This window comes from Acomys russatus, chromosome 24 (assembly GCF_903995435.1).
Source record: "Acomys russatus chromosome 24, mAcoRus1.1, whole genome shotgun sequence".
NCBI lineage: Eukaryota > Metazoa > Chordata > Mammalia > Rodentia > Muridae > Acomys > Acomys russatus.
Genome location: NC_067160.1, coordinates 60,102,127 through 60,116,440, shown reverse-complemented (window position 1 = coordinate 60,116,440; position 14,314 = coordinate 60,102,127). Strand labels below are relative to the sequence as shown.

General features: G+C 55.5%; 1 protein-coding gene across 4 annotated transcripts in view; it reads right to left on the bottom strand.

Moving 5' to 3' along the window:
• Positions 1 to 4,823: 4,823 nt before the first annotated feature.
• Rxra (retinoid X receptor alpha) overlaps positions 4,824 to 14,314 on the bottom strand; it is an 83,830-nt gene continuing 74,339 nt past the window's right edge. For 3 of the 4 annotated variants that reach the window (XM_051166866.1, XM_051166865.1, XM_051166867.1), the window contains exons 6-11: positions 12,741 to 12,806; positions 12,179 to 12,308; positions 10,310 to 10,442; positions 8,430 to 8,521; positions 6,956 to 7,061; positions 4,824 to 5,233 (exon numbers count right to left, since the gene is read on the bottom strand). In XM_051166866.1, coding sequence (XP_051022823.1) covers positions 5,086 to 5,233; positions 6,956 to 7,061; positions 8,430 to 8,521; positions 10,310 to 10,442; positions 12,179 to 12,308; positions 12,741 to 12,806 — 675 coding nt within the window. In that variant the 3' untranslated portion in view covers positions 4,824 to 5,085. The remainder of the gene's footprint in view (positions 5,234 to 6,955; positions 7,062 to 8,429; positions 8,522 to 10,309; positions 10,443 to 12,178; positions 12,309 to 12,740; positions 12,807 to 14,314) is intronic. The other variant, XM_051166864.1, reaches the window with a different exon arrangement.

Below are 14,314 nucleotides of genomic sequence, written 5' to 3'. Positions count from 1 at the left end.
TGCCCACCACTACCACTGCCACCACCACCATGCACACCCTTTTTACCACTATTGATTGTTGATGGGAGGGTCTGTTCTTTCTCCTGGCACCAGGCATAGGACCAGAGAAAGAAAATGGGGGCCGGGTGATGTGCCAAGCAAACATCATGCGTCCCCAGACCTGAGGCCCTGCCCCCACCCCAGCCTCTCAGGTTACACAGGCTGAGGCTGGCTCAGCCTGCTACTGCCTGATTCTACTGCTGATAAACTTACCAAGGCCCGCATCTCTGATCCAGAGGGACTGCCCTGAGCAGGGATTGCCATGGCAACCAGAGGCAGCAAGGAGGCCTTAGACCAGGTTGCCAAGTGATGCCGGCAGGCAGCCTGGGTCTGCTCAGTTAGAGCATTCTGTAGTACTGTGTCCCCGGAGGTGGTGTACCACACCAAGGAGACCTGAGATAGGGCTAGCCCTGCCCCACCTGCCACAGTCGCCTCTGAGAACTGTCCTTTCCCTCACCAACTGTCACCTTCCTTCTGCCCCTGACCCAGAGCCTCTTACAGAGGCCCTTGTCCTTTCTGAGGATAGAATCTGTGGAAGGGTGAGGGCCAATAGAGGACTGGTATAGCTTCTAATGCGTCGTGAGGTCAGCACACAGAGCACACGGAAGCTGAGACAAGTTCCCACTCCTCTCAGAGGTGGCCCTCCTTCCAGACCAAGGAACCGGCCAGTATGACCCCTGGGTACAAAAAATTTGTCACAGAGGACCAGAGTGGGCCCGAAGAAGGGCAGCATTCACCCAGAGGCATGAGGTAAGCAGCTCGTGGATTCAGGTACCTCCAGGGCCCCTACCTCTGGGCTGTCAAAGGTTCACATTACTCCTAGGGGGTGACATTGGCTCTGACCAGGAGAAGACCTGTCTTAGGACAAAGTCTTTCTTAGTAAAGAGGGGGAAATGCATCGTGCAAGGTCTCACTAACTAGGGACCTGGGCAATTTCTGAGAGGGTTTTTGGTTTGTGTGTGTTTGTGTGTGTGTGTGTGTGTGTGTGTGTGTGTGTGTGTGTGTGTGTGTATGTGTGTGCGCGCGCGCGTGCGCACGCGCCTGAGGAAATGCAAATGGCAGTTAAGATCTTGAGTCCCAACACAATATGCCCAGCTTGCCATTGCCCTCTGCAGCCAAGGGGGAAATACACAGGGCACTACAGCCACATACACATCAAAGGGCATGTGTGACAGTGTGCTCTGATGCAGGGGCTTAGCTCTACGGGCTGCTGATCAGCGACTGGAAACAAGTGCCCAACATCACAAGGCCCCTTGGGTCCTGCTCTCAGCCTGTACAGTGTCTCCCAGGAATGACATGAGATGGCAGGGCAGTGTCACCAAACTTGGGGGTCAGATGCAGCCCAAGCTGCAGACAGCACAGAGACAAAAGGCATTTATCATACGAGATGGCCCAGCTGGGGCACTGTTAGCCTGTAATTAATCAGGCGGTTAGATGGTATCACATATCTGGGCCCCTCCGTGTGAACCTCCTGCCCACTCTAGCCAGCTCAGAAGTAGAAGCTGGGTATAGGAAGGCCAGGACCAGGCAGGTAGCAACACACAGATTGGGGGTGGCTTTGTACAGGCCCAAGGTCCCAGCGGAGAGCTTCACGGCAGAATGGATATAGAGGAGAAGGCCCCGTCCAGTGGGTATAGGCAGGAAGCTGGGGGCTGGAGCTGACCACAGGGCCTCCCACTCCCACTGTCCCATACGTCTGCAACTCCCAAGACAGGACAGATGAGAACCGAATGGAGATATATTTTGAAACGCTCATATTTGTCTCTCCGCTCACGTTTTTGTTTCTTTTCTACAATCCTGAGACTGCTGTTCATCAACCCCCAGCGGCTGCGCCACAACGTCCCAGAGAGCAGTTACACAGGGAGGTCATTTCACAGTCAGACGAGTTGCAGCGAGGAGGCCGGCAGGCAGGCACCGAGGACAGAGCAAGGTTGTTCAAATCACCAAGAAGGGGAAGGAAACCCTGCCGGTTGAGGCCCTCCCTCCCACCAAAAGGAAGTGTCTGTCTGTGCTGTTCTCAGGAGCCTTCGGCCGTCTGGTAAGGCCCTCCTCAGCTGTCTCGGCGTCAGGGTGTCCCAACACTTCTTGACACTCAAAGCAGAAACAAAACAGGTCCCCCGCCATGCCATCCAGTTTACATGAGGGATAAAATTACATTTGTACAAAAATAGATTCATTTACCCTTCCCAATGCGTTAAACATTCCTCTATCTTTACTCCCTGCGGACGCGGCATCCTCTCCACAGTGGCCGCGCAACCCAGCTAAGGCATGGCTAGAGACCAGGGCACTCCAGCCCTGCAGCATCTGAAAATAGATGCATCCCCTGCCTCCAGAGTCACCAGAGCCCGACTTCCCCACAGAAGGGGATCTCAGGTCCTTGCTCACATGAAGCAAATGTACAGGAAAAATGGAAAAGTCTTGATTAAAAAGAACACACAACATCTGTAACTGTGCCGCATCTCCGGTTGCTGGTGTGTGGCCTGTGCACACAGTCTCTGTACAGCACTTAAATGTTTACACCACACACCTGTGCATGGGGACCAGGTCGAACGCCTCAGTTCTGTCATGGGGACAGCGGAGGATTAACCACTGGTTGCCTGCTCTGGCCAGGTCTCCTGGGATCCCAAGGGAGGGAGCTTGGGTGTCCTTGGCACTGTCACCAAGCTGCCCAATATCCTTAGGGATGCTATAATTTGGAAAACTGAAGGAATTGGGCCAAATTTCCCCAGTGACTGTGGTCATCTTCACTCGCAGCCACAGGAGCCCCAAACGAATCTCCAAGCAGGGAGGTGACACAGATGAAGAAAATGGCCCAGAAGCAGCAGTCGTGGAAGTCATACAACCATTGGTGGCAGCTGTTTTCCAACCAGGCTGAGGCGGGTGTGTGCACAGGGTGGTTAATGAGCTGGTGCTAGTGCTATCTTTAGAAAATTAAAGATTGTCCCACCAAACTGATAATAACAATAATAATTACAATCACCTTAATTGAGCCAGATCCGTGACACAACTGAAGGTCTGGTTAAATGAACCCCCAATTCTCTCCTTAGTGGCACCACGCCCACACCGCAGCTGCAAGCAAATAGCACTCACTGCACACCATGATGGTGACAACGAGGCTAAAGAACAGGAAACTCACCAGGGAATCTACAAAGACAAGCATGGCAGGTAAGGCTATGTGGGGCTAGTGGGGCAAGGGGCCAAGGCCCCAGCGCCTGACAGCCAGCCAAGCCCAGGCATGGCAGCATTCCAGAGGGTCAGCCCCAGGACTTTCTCTGCTGGAGCCACCGACAGTCCTCAGTGGCTCAGAGGAACACAGAGCACAGTGTAGAACGGGGCCAGCATCAACAGCGGGAGCAGAGGTCTGCAGAAGGCACAGTGCTGGCTATGGACTGGGGAATCTGCTTCTCCACCTGGCCCTAACAGCCCCAAAGGCTGCACAGATTTTCTTGGAAAGCCTGGGAGAAGGGGCAGCCGGCGGTCCCGGGAACCGTGCAGCTACCCATGCACACCTCCCATGCCAACACATGGAGAGGAGTGGTACAGGGAAGATTTTTCTGCAATCGTCTATAGATGCCTCAGCTGGCTATGGCTTGGGACTTTGAAAAGGTGGAAAATGAATGTGCCCTCCCCAATAGAGCCTAGGAAACTGGCTCCTCCCATCTGCCACCTCCAGGCCCAACCCACTAGATGGTCTGGTCTATGAGGGCCTTCCCCTCCCACCCCTTTGCACCAAAAGGAGACCAGCTATTGGGGAGGCAGTATGGCCATGCCCAATAAGGCACCAGCTCCTGACAAACCTGGGCCTCTGGGTCTGAGACTAGATCACAGGACCCAGGGAGGCCCTACAGTGCAAACAAGTAAGACTGTTCAACTGAAGAGGCACACTCAGAGCCACACGGGACAGTGCTAAAGCCTGAGTCTGCAGCCTGCCACCTGAGCGCATGTGACAGAGCCCTTGGATAAGATGCTGGACACACACTGTCCACGGACAACACCATACCAAGGGGCATCCCAGAAAGGCCCACACAGCATTCCTAACAGAAGTGGCCAGTCTGAGGGGCCCATACTAGAGTCCCACACATACCCTGGCGAGTTAGCCACACTGGGATACAGTCACCTGTCATGTCTACATAGTTCATCCCCAAGTCCCTCAGGCCTCCTTTCTAGAAACCAGATGACAGCCCTCCTCCCTTCCCTGAGCCTCAGGATGTCCAGTGTCCTACAAGAGGCCAGCCAAAGGACAACCCATGTGCTTCCCACAGGACCAGTGAGGTGGAAACCCCATTCTACGTGAGCCAGGGGCAGCCCTCCGTGATGATCCTTGATGCCATCTTGCAGACCTCAAAGGAAGATTTGGGACAGGGAAAAGCCAGGCCACTACGGTCGGCTAACTGTGGGTTGATGGGACATGTGGGGGACCATAATACAAAAGACAACTGGGGGACATCACAGAGGACCTCAAGTCCACGCAGCCTTGAGGTGGTCCTAGAACCCTGCACAGTGGCTGGGGTTATATCTCAGGATATCTTTGGAAACTGGCTTTACAGGTTAGCTATGACCCAGGATGACATGACCTGCCCCCCACCTGTTCCCTCTTGATGCCCCCCCCCCGGGTGGATTCCCACCCCAGCTGGGTACCAGGACTCTCAACAGGCAAAGATGAGACTCTCTGAACAGAGACGCCACGTGGGCATGTCGGGAGCCAGTGACAGCAAACGGCAACCAAAACAAACCCTTTTGCCAGCTCTTGTAGCTCCAGGCGCTGAAACTGCATGAAGTACCCCAAGCCCCTCAGGGTGACAACAGTGTAGCCTAACAGTCCGATGTGGGGATGGAGGCTGGCTGGGTCTCACACCAGCTCTTGCCATGGCCCTGGGCCAAAGGCAAGCAGTAATAAAGATGACGAGGATGGTGACGCATCTTTTGGGACCAAGGGACACTGCACCCCAAAGATCCACATGGGCCATCAGAAAGGGCAGGGACAGGGCTGGAGCTGAGCAGCTGTGTCCAGGCGGGGCGCGGGACTGGCGCGTGGGTGGCAGGGACCTAGGTGGTTTGATGTGGGGCCTCCAGCATCTCCATGAGGAAAGTGTCAATGGGCGTGTCCCCGATGAGCTTGAAGAAGAACAGGTGCTCCAGGCACTTGAGGCCGATGGAACGCAGTGCAGGCAGGCGAAGCAGCAGCTTGGCAAACCTGTAGGACAGTAGAGAATCAGGGCTGGCAAGGGGGCTGGCAGTGTTCTCTTCTGAACTTGGTGGCCTGTAGCTTCCCTAGAGGCCAGCTAAGTCCAGTGGCCTGGGACCTGAATCTGGTCTGCTGAGGAAGCTACCTAAGTTGATTAATCCTTCGGAAAGGAGGAGAAGGGAACTAAAAGAGACAAAAGGAGAGCACAAGGGGCAGGCATGGGGTAGGGAGAGGTGCGTCAAGATCCATCAGGCCCTAGAATGAAAGGAAGAGCCGGTGGTAAGACTACAGTTGGCCAGGACAGGCCCAACAGGGCTTGGGAGAGAAGTTACAAGTGTGGGCTTGCTCCATGGGCCATGAGGAGCCACAAAAAAAAAAAAAAAAAAAATGTGAGCAGTTAAGAGCAGCAGAGAGGCCTCTGCCAGAGCAGTTGTCCCTCTAGAGGCAGTGGGGCATGTCCTGGGAAGAGGCGACAGAAAGGTCTGTGGGCAGCCTCACGGGTGGCAATATGCATGCAATATGCACAGTACTCAGTGGGTGACTGAAAAGCCACAGGGTGGAGACTCCTACTGGAGGTGGAGCCAGTAGTGATTTGGGGAATTCTGTGCTGCAGCAGGAATGCCAGCCTGCCCCTGGGCAGATCCCTCCCCAGAGAGGGCTCTGCTGAGCTACTAGGCTCTGAGGAGGCCCTTAGCTTCCTAGGCAAGAGACCGACAGGCATGGGAAAGGAGTCTAAGGGCTTATAGAGGGTGGACATCCAGGCCAATTAGCTACAGCAGACAAGAGAGGACAGTGTGGCGTGGGGACAGGACCTGGGGTCCCACATGTGACCTCTACATCTTCTGGGGGGCCTCCCTACACACTGGAGGGGGCTCTGGGCCTCATTAATTATTAACAATGCCCTTCACTTCCAGGGAGGAAGCCGTGTGGCTGGCTGCCCCGCAGTCCTCAGTTTAAAGGCACAAGCGTAGCTTGGAGGCTGGAGAGGCGCCAGAGAACAGGCTGTTTTCTGCTGAGCTGGCGAGATGGGCTAAGGCAGGAAGCCAGGAAAAACAAGCCTCTGCCACCCTCCTGTCCTCCTCCGGGAAGTTTCACTTTAAACCAAACCAGATGAGGGCTAAACAGCAGTGTGGACAGTTAACTATGTGTGTGCCAGGCAACACATGTTAATGTGCCCGTCTGCCCACCCTCCTGCCACCCCCTCACACCCAGGCTGCAGACGGGGAGACTGCAAGGTGAAGAAGCAGAATAGAAACCTCGGACTGAATCCCAAGAATGTGCCATTTCTCCTGGACACCTACTATATGCCTAACACTACAGACTGTATGCCCAGCACTGCGGACCTGAACAAGACTCTACATGCAGTCTTCCTTAGGCCTGCAGACAAAATGTGCTCTCTCCAGCCTTGGCCATCCTACTCTGCACAGCTGTAAAGCACCTCCACTGTGCTGCTATTCCCAGGCCACTTAACAGGAAGAACAGAAGGCTTCACACAATGGCAAGCACCTACTGTGCACCAGGAACTAGATCAACTCTCTCAACAGGGTAAAGCAGAAGACGAGTTGTCCTCAGAGCCCACGAGCCCGAAGGCTGCCTAGCTCCTTGCTCAGAGCCTACAAAGCATCCCAAGCTGGTCTTGTGGAGGACACCATCATCCTGTGGTGTCAGAGACGCATGCCTGTGTCCAGTGGTGGAGGCAGGGGGCTTTCTGGAGATGGTGGTGCCGCTCACCTGCCCGGCTGCTCCGGATACTTGTGTTTGCAGTACGCCTCTAGTGACGCGTACACCTTCTCCCTCAGCGCCTCCACCTCAGCAGGGTTTGAGAGCCCCTTGGAGTCTGTAGAGAGAAGCAGCCTCAGGTCAGAGCCCCCAGCCTGTCACGTGCAAGCACAGCAAAGAGTGTAAATGCTACACAGCTAGATATGGCTGCCCTACAGACCCAGACCAAGGGGATGGGTGCTCCAGAGTCATGTCTCTGCCCTGCCACTTGAAAGTCAACTAACCTTAAACCAGTTCCTCGACTTTCAGGGACTCAGTCTCTCCACTTTTCTCCAGGTGGCCATGAGAGATAACCACTGCTTTCACTGCTCTTGGGCCCCAGCCTCAATGGCAGCTGCAAGCCCCTCCCTGAGGATCTCCCCACACCACAAGCAGAGGCCCCCAAGCCCCTCCTCAGAGCCTAGACGTAGGTCTGGAGAAATGCCACAACCACAGTCATCAACACCATCAGGGCACAGTGTCCCAGTGTAAAGACTGAGGGTGGCTTGGGTCTGGGGGTACCTTAGAATGCATCAGGCTCCTTCAACTGACCTAGTTCCTGACAATTCCCCCCCATCTCCCACGAAGCACCAAGATTAGGCCTCGCTGGATCCCCATGCCAGCAGCCAGGCCATTCAGACCTAACTTGAGGATCTGTCAGGTTGGTTCAGGAATTACCACCCACATCAGGGGTGGGAACCTATGTCCCTCTCCCTCCATATCTTCTATACACACTGGACAGGGCTGGTGAGCCCACCGGCCAAGCCTCCAATGCTCAGCAAACACAAAAGCCCACACCCCGCTGCTGTACCAAGAGCCCCAGGCTCAGTAGCTTCCGAGGGTACCCGTGGGCCATTCCCTGACTCCCTGACTCTCTTCTCAGCAAGGATCCCATACCCTCAGTGGCACCATGCGTCCATCACTGTGTGGAATGGCCACCAGTGGCATCTGCCACCAACCCAGAGCGGTGAGCACAGGCCTGGCCTACTCCTCACAATACAGCCTCCCATGTATGGCGCTGCACAGAAGACACTGTCTCAGCCTTTGTGACAGCCAATAGCTCAGAGGCCCCGAACACTGCCTCCCTGGGGAAGAGTCTGCTCTGCCCCAACCCCAAACAGCCTTAAAGCCAAGGCTTGAGATGATGTTAGCTACTGTCAGGACACCTAATAGGATGCACTGAGCACCAAGCCCACCCTGGGAGCTCACTGTGAAGCTCACTGTGACAGAAGGCCACTCTGGACGGCGGAGCCCACGAAGCTCAGCTGGAGACCACTAATGCCGAGTGCATACTCTGGCCACACAGAGTGCCACTTGAGCCTCTCCATCAAGTCTCTAGACAAGTGGAAGCCCAAGATTGATGTCTGCTGTGATGAGGGCACCAGCCCTGAGGCAAAGCATGAGGCGGAGCGGCTGGGGAGACCACACGGACACAGGAGGGCCGTACCGGGGTTGAAGAGGACAATGGCTCGCAGGCAGCCCAGCTCCGTCTTGTCCATCTGCATGTCCCGCATCTTAGACACCAGCTCTGTCAGCACCCTAAAGGAAAAAGCAGGTGCCAAGGGCCGCATTAGACACGTCTTTTCCAGGGCCCCACCAAGGCAGATCCGTGGGACTCTTGTGACACCCAGGGTAGACCGAGGGCAGCTGGACGCGCTGGGCCTGGCCAGGCTCATAGAAAGGAAGCATCACCATAAGCCCCCTGTTCTGTGGAAGATGGGGTCCTCCACTCCCCCAGGGCTGTCTGGGAATCTGGGTCCAGGGGAGGGACCCCAAGATAGATGAGTCAAGGAGAACTGAGACAAGATCTCCTGCTGTGCGGCTGCCCTGAGTTCAGAGGTGTTCCTTTAGCTCCAGGCTGGACTTCTCCCTGGGACAAAGCCTCTTGGTTGAAGTCATTTTTCATCACTAGATATCGCATAGCCTCCTCAGAAAGATAGGGACCCCTCGCAAGGGCCTTCAAGTGTCCTTAGCCCACTTAATATATACAGAGTCTGGAAGAATCCTAGGCCCTACTTAAACTCCCGTGTCTCTGAGATCAGCAGCAAGGAGGAGTCCCACCACCAAGGGTCAGACTTCATGGTCCACTCACTCTGACAATGACAGTGAGGATAAGCTATGATTTCTGGGGGTCCCCAGAAAATATAAGTATAAAGCCCCCAGTACTGCCAGACTGCCACTTCATTACTAGCGTGGCATGTGTGGTTAGGACTGTATTTCCCCCAAACCATACCCCAGAGGGCTAAGCCCCAATACTTTCCTCTGTGAAGTGGCCCCTTACGCCATCACAAAACTTTCCACACTTATACAACCTGCCTGTGCGTTCCAGCTGCCCTTTCCCTGGGAAGAGCTCAGTCTGTGTGCTGTCCTCACTGTCCTAGAGTACTGGCGGGTAGCCCTGATCAGCTCCAACTTCAGGAACTCAGGGACCCGCCTGCCCCACCCCGACCCTGCTTCCTCCTATGGGCCTGCTCAGCCCCACTCACTGTCCTATACCCACTGCACTAGCATGACCTCTGAGCTTGAGCTGCCAGCAACTGACATAAGCCCCTAGAACCCTGAGGTCTGACATGGGCTCTCAGCGTGTACACAAAGGCTAGCCATCCACACAACAGGGTAGGCAGCCACAGCCCCTCGCCCGGTGGGTGTGAGCGACACAGGTACTGCAGGAGCGTAAGTAGGTGAGGATGGGTGGCCCTTGGACATGGCTGCATTCCAGCTAGCCTGCTCCTTCAAGCACGTGGCTAAGAAGCAGCCAAGGCTTGTGCAGAGGCATGCATCCAGGTCCACTGGGGGTGTGAGGAGCGGCAGATCAGAAACTACGGTCATTCAGTGACAGGTCAGGGCACAGGTTACCCTGGTGCTACAACACTGCTTACGGCTGAGATGTGCCAAATGTTGACACTTATAAAACCGTACCAGTGGCAAAATCTATTTTTGTTATACTTGGTGGCACTCACAAAGAAAGAGGCCTCAACTCCCCTGACACCAGACTCCACACACAGCAGTCTCCACATGTCTGGCCTGCATTTTCCACATTAGTGTCTTTCCTAAGTGGAGGCTGGGTCCATCAGGGCAGGAGGAGACTAAGAGCCTGTCCTACATCCGTCAAAGATAGCCCCCACCCTAGGTACTTGTTGAAGATGGCCCAACTACTGAAGAGGGTGTCCACCCCACCTGTCTGTGGAACACAATCCATAGTTAGCCTACCAGTCAAAGACGGTCTCCAACCTACCTACCCTACCCATCAGATGATGCCGTACCACTCATGTGACAAAGCTGGTACCTACCCTGCCCACCTACCAAAGCCGGTGCCACCCAGCCCACCTGTCAAAGATGGCGCCCACCCCAGCGCTGTGAGCACTGTTCCGGTGTACATGCAGGCCAGTGGCAAGGAGGATCCCGTCCTTCACAGCTATGGAGCGGTGAGAGAAGGAGGCAATAAGCAGCTCATTCCAGCCTGTGGGGAGGAAGGCACATGGTCGGTCGCTCTGCTGTTTCTATAGCTCCATCACTGTCCCTTCCCCTCACCCACACCCAGGCCCCCGGAAGCAACATGTTCCACATTCAAGTCAGGGTTCCCAAAGTGGGACCTCAGTAAGTGCTACCTAGAGAGAGGCCCCCGAGCACCTGTGTGTGAGCAATGTGCCGGCCCTGAGAGGTCCCTATAACAAATGCAAGGCACAAAAGCTGCTTTCTGTACATGAGGAGGGCTCCGCCCTGGAGCAGTTGGGAGAACTCCCTTGGAACTTTCCCCTGGGGTGGCTGTGAGATGACTGCTGCCGTCTGGGCCATGTGGAATGCCATGGGAGTTGAGTACTAACAAGGAAAGCCACCTGGAGCCAGCCACAGGCCCAAAGCCATGTATCCCAGGTCCCAGGACCAAACAACCAGAGCTGCTGTGCAAGCACTAAAAAGGGGCCTGGGAGAGGAAGGTAACAGAGGACTCTGCACAGACAGGGACTCCTTGACGGGGCAACACATGAGCCTCCCAGCCACTCCAGAAACTGCCCATGTCCTGAGACGCCAGGCCCTGCAGCTCCCATATCATAACTGCAAACTCCACTGCCCTGTTTTACAAGAGGGAATGGATGCAGTCAGCACTTGAGAGGTGGGGCCTAATGTGCTTCTGGAGATCACTCCTAGAAATGTACGTGGGGCCAACTCTGCCTCACTTCGTATCTAGGCGCCTGAGCCCCACACTGGCCAGGTCACCTGAGGCCCCAGCCTAGGGCTATCCCTTCTGCATGGTTGGTATGCCTCAGTAGCAAGGGCTCATTGAAACCTGCACTGAACAGGTGGTTCAGGCCAGAAGGCCAGGTGGCTTTGCTGTTCCCATAGCCATTGCAGTGAACACCTAGACAGTTGTCCCTGCTGGACAGAGTGCTTCCCAGAGCCTTAGAGAACTCTGTGCTCACAAAGTGGGCCACAGACATCATCCCAACAGGGCACAAGCCCACCCAGGCAGAGGCAACATGGCAGGATCCATCTCGCTCACCTCAGAAACCCATGCCCACCAAGAGGTCTTTTTCAAGGGCAAGTCAGGAAGGCTTGGGGGGAGGGGGAGCCTCACCTCAACTAAGTAGCTTCCAAAGCATTCCTCTGCTCATTTTATCTAATGGGGTGCCCCAAGGCTGAAGAGAGCCCTGGTGCAAGCAGGAAACCGAAGCTGTCAGGGTGCTCAGGCACCTCAAGACGGCGTGGTCTCCAGGGCCCATCACAGGAGTGAGGCAGCGTCAACTGTCAGCATAGCTCTACAGTGAGCAAGAGCCGCAGACACCATTCCCAACGCGTCCCCATCTCTCCACAGGTAGGAACCCGCGCTAAGGCTCCCAATCTTAGCATCCCCACTGGTGACTTGGTGGAACAAGAGCAACAGGTCAGCATGTCGCAATGCCCAGTTAGCAAGTAAGGATCAGGGCACCCTGCAGAGCTAGCCCCACCCCAAGTTCCAAGGCTACACTCAACCCAACAGAGACACCTCTTAGACTTCAGACACTTGTAGCAAGACCTCTGATAGGAAAAGACCTAAAGTTTCCAAGGGGACAAGGCCGCAGAGGTCGCACAGACCTGGTGGACAGCCTGATGGGACCCTTTACTGACGCTTCCTTAGCTGGAAAGGAAAAGCCGCTCTAGACGGCAGGAGTGATGTCCACCCACCACTCACAGCCTCCCACCCTGACCCTGGCTACTCACCTGCTCGAAGCAGGATGACCTGGTCGTCCAGGGGCAGCTCAGAGAAGTGCGGGATCCTCTTGGCCCACTCCACAAGGGTGAAGAGCTGCTTGTCTGCCGCTTGGCAGATGTTGGTGACGGGGTCGTTGGGCTAGAGTGGAGGAAGGACACTGATGAAGCCTCACAGCTCTGACATCCCGACAGACCCACCTCGCCCCACACAAAACACCCGAGGGGCAGAGATGGACATCCCAAGCCCTGGCGTCTGAGACCTGGCACAGTGAAAGGACTCAGATCCATCACAGGGCCAGGGATGGGGATGACCCCCAGCTTTCTGGAGATGGACTAGCCTAATGCCAGGGGCCACCAGAGGAAGCAGGAACCTCAGAGTCAGAAGGACTGTATCAAGAACAGCAGATGATGTGGGGATGTGGGCCACCTGAAGCTGGCAGGCACCTCAAGCCGGGGGCCTAGGGACCTCCAGATACAGGAAAGTCAGGAAGACAAGAGTCAGCACTGCCAATGACCTGACTAGGCCCACCAAGACAGTATAGGCCCAACGGCCAAAGAAAACAGAATCTACCGTGGAAGGCACTGGCCATTTGTTGGAGCAGCTCATCAGGTCTTCCCCACCGCTGAGAGACACGTGCTGGAGAAAGAGGAACAGATATGGGAAAGGGGGCCATGGAAGAGGCAGGTGAGGGAGCTGAGGTAGGGCCAACAGTAGCCCCCCACCCAGGAGAGAAGCCCTATCGAATGTTTGAGTGGAAGCTTGGGGCCGCTCCATGCTTGGTCCAGATTCCAAGCTCCAGGTAGAGGAGATGTGTCATTAGAAGCCTTCCAGAAAGTTCTTACACCTTACAGTAGACTGGGAGCACATCCCAGAGCTTGGCAGATGGGCCAGGGTGATGGCCCTCTGCTCTCAGAGTGTGGTGGGTAACAGTGCCCAAAAACAGGATACAGGACTCTCAGCTTTGAAAACAAGAGACCGAGCATCGGATAAGGAGAGAACTGCCAGCTTTGAAGGGCTTTGGCTGACAGAAACCATCTGCTCAGCAGTGACGTCCAGTCTAAACACCCAGCCCCATGTGGAGGGCCTGTAAAGGGCTCAGTGAAAGGCAGTGACAAATCGGCTTCACACCGCTGGCCTGGCAGGACTGGCTGCAGGCACGAGATCCCCAGGACAGAGTCAAAAGGGATGGGTGACAGCTCCCAGTCGCATGACCCTCAGCAAACCTCAGGGGCCACTGGAGCCCCAGCACAACAGGTACCAGAGATTGTATAGCACTCAGGCTGCCCACAGCCCGGCTCAGCCTCTCAGACACAAGGATGACACCCTTGTGTCATCCTTGCCTGCCATCCGCCAGGGAGCAGCCCCAAGTAGGAGACTGTGAGTGTCAGGCCCTAAGCCAGCTGTGAGAATGCTTGGACCGGTTGACAACAAGCTCTGTGACCTATGCCTCGCCCCAGGAGACAGCTTTCTCTCTGGCCACCTTCTTGAACCCTAGACTGCCACAATGCCACTATGGTCACAAAGTTATTCCTGGGCTGACTGTGGCCTCTGCACCCACATGCACATGTGCCATCTGTCAGGACTGGGCACAAAGCTAGAGCATGAGACCAGAGAAGGAAGGAGGCAGGGCCCACACAGGTGTGAGGGCCCCAGCCTAGCAGACACTGACTGGAGGGCTGCCTAGAAGGGAGAGCTGGGCAGGCTCTGCCCTGTTCTGCCCTACACTGTATAGATTCACTCCTCTGAGCTGCTCCACAGCAGACATTTAATGAGAGACTGCCTGCCAAGGAGGTGTGGTCACAAGACCACCCAGGCAGGGCCCAGAGGAGCCAGCAGCCCATCTGTGAGGCTAGGTGCTTCCGATCTTGCCTCCTTAGCTTGTATTGTGAGGGAAAGACCAGCAGGCCCGTGTGTATGAGATCAAGGCCAGTCACAAGAGGCTGGGAGGGCCTGAGCCCTCATGGAAGGACGGGAAAGGCAATGTCAGAGGACATTCCCAACAAAGGCCTTACTTTACCAAAGAAAATCTTAGCCACGCTTCAAAGCCCAGCCAACCACTTCTCAGATCCTAATCCTCAAAGCAGAGTGCTGATGCTGCCCTCCCCTCCCTTTTAGGACTAGCAAGAGAACTTGAGGGACAGGAG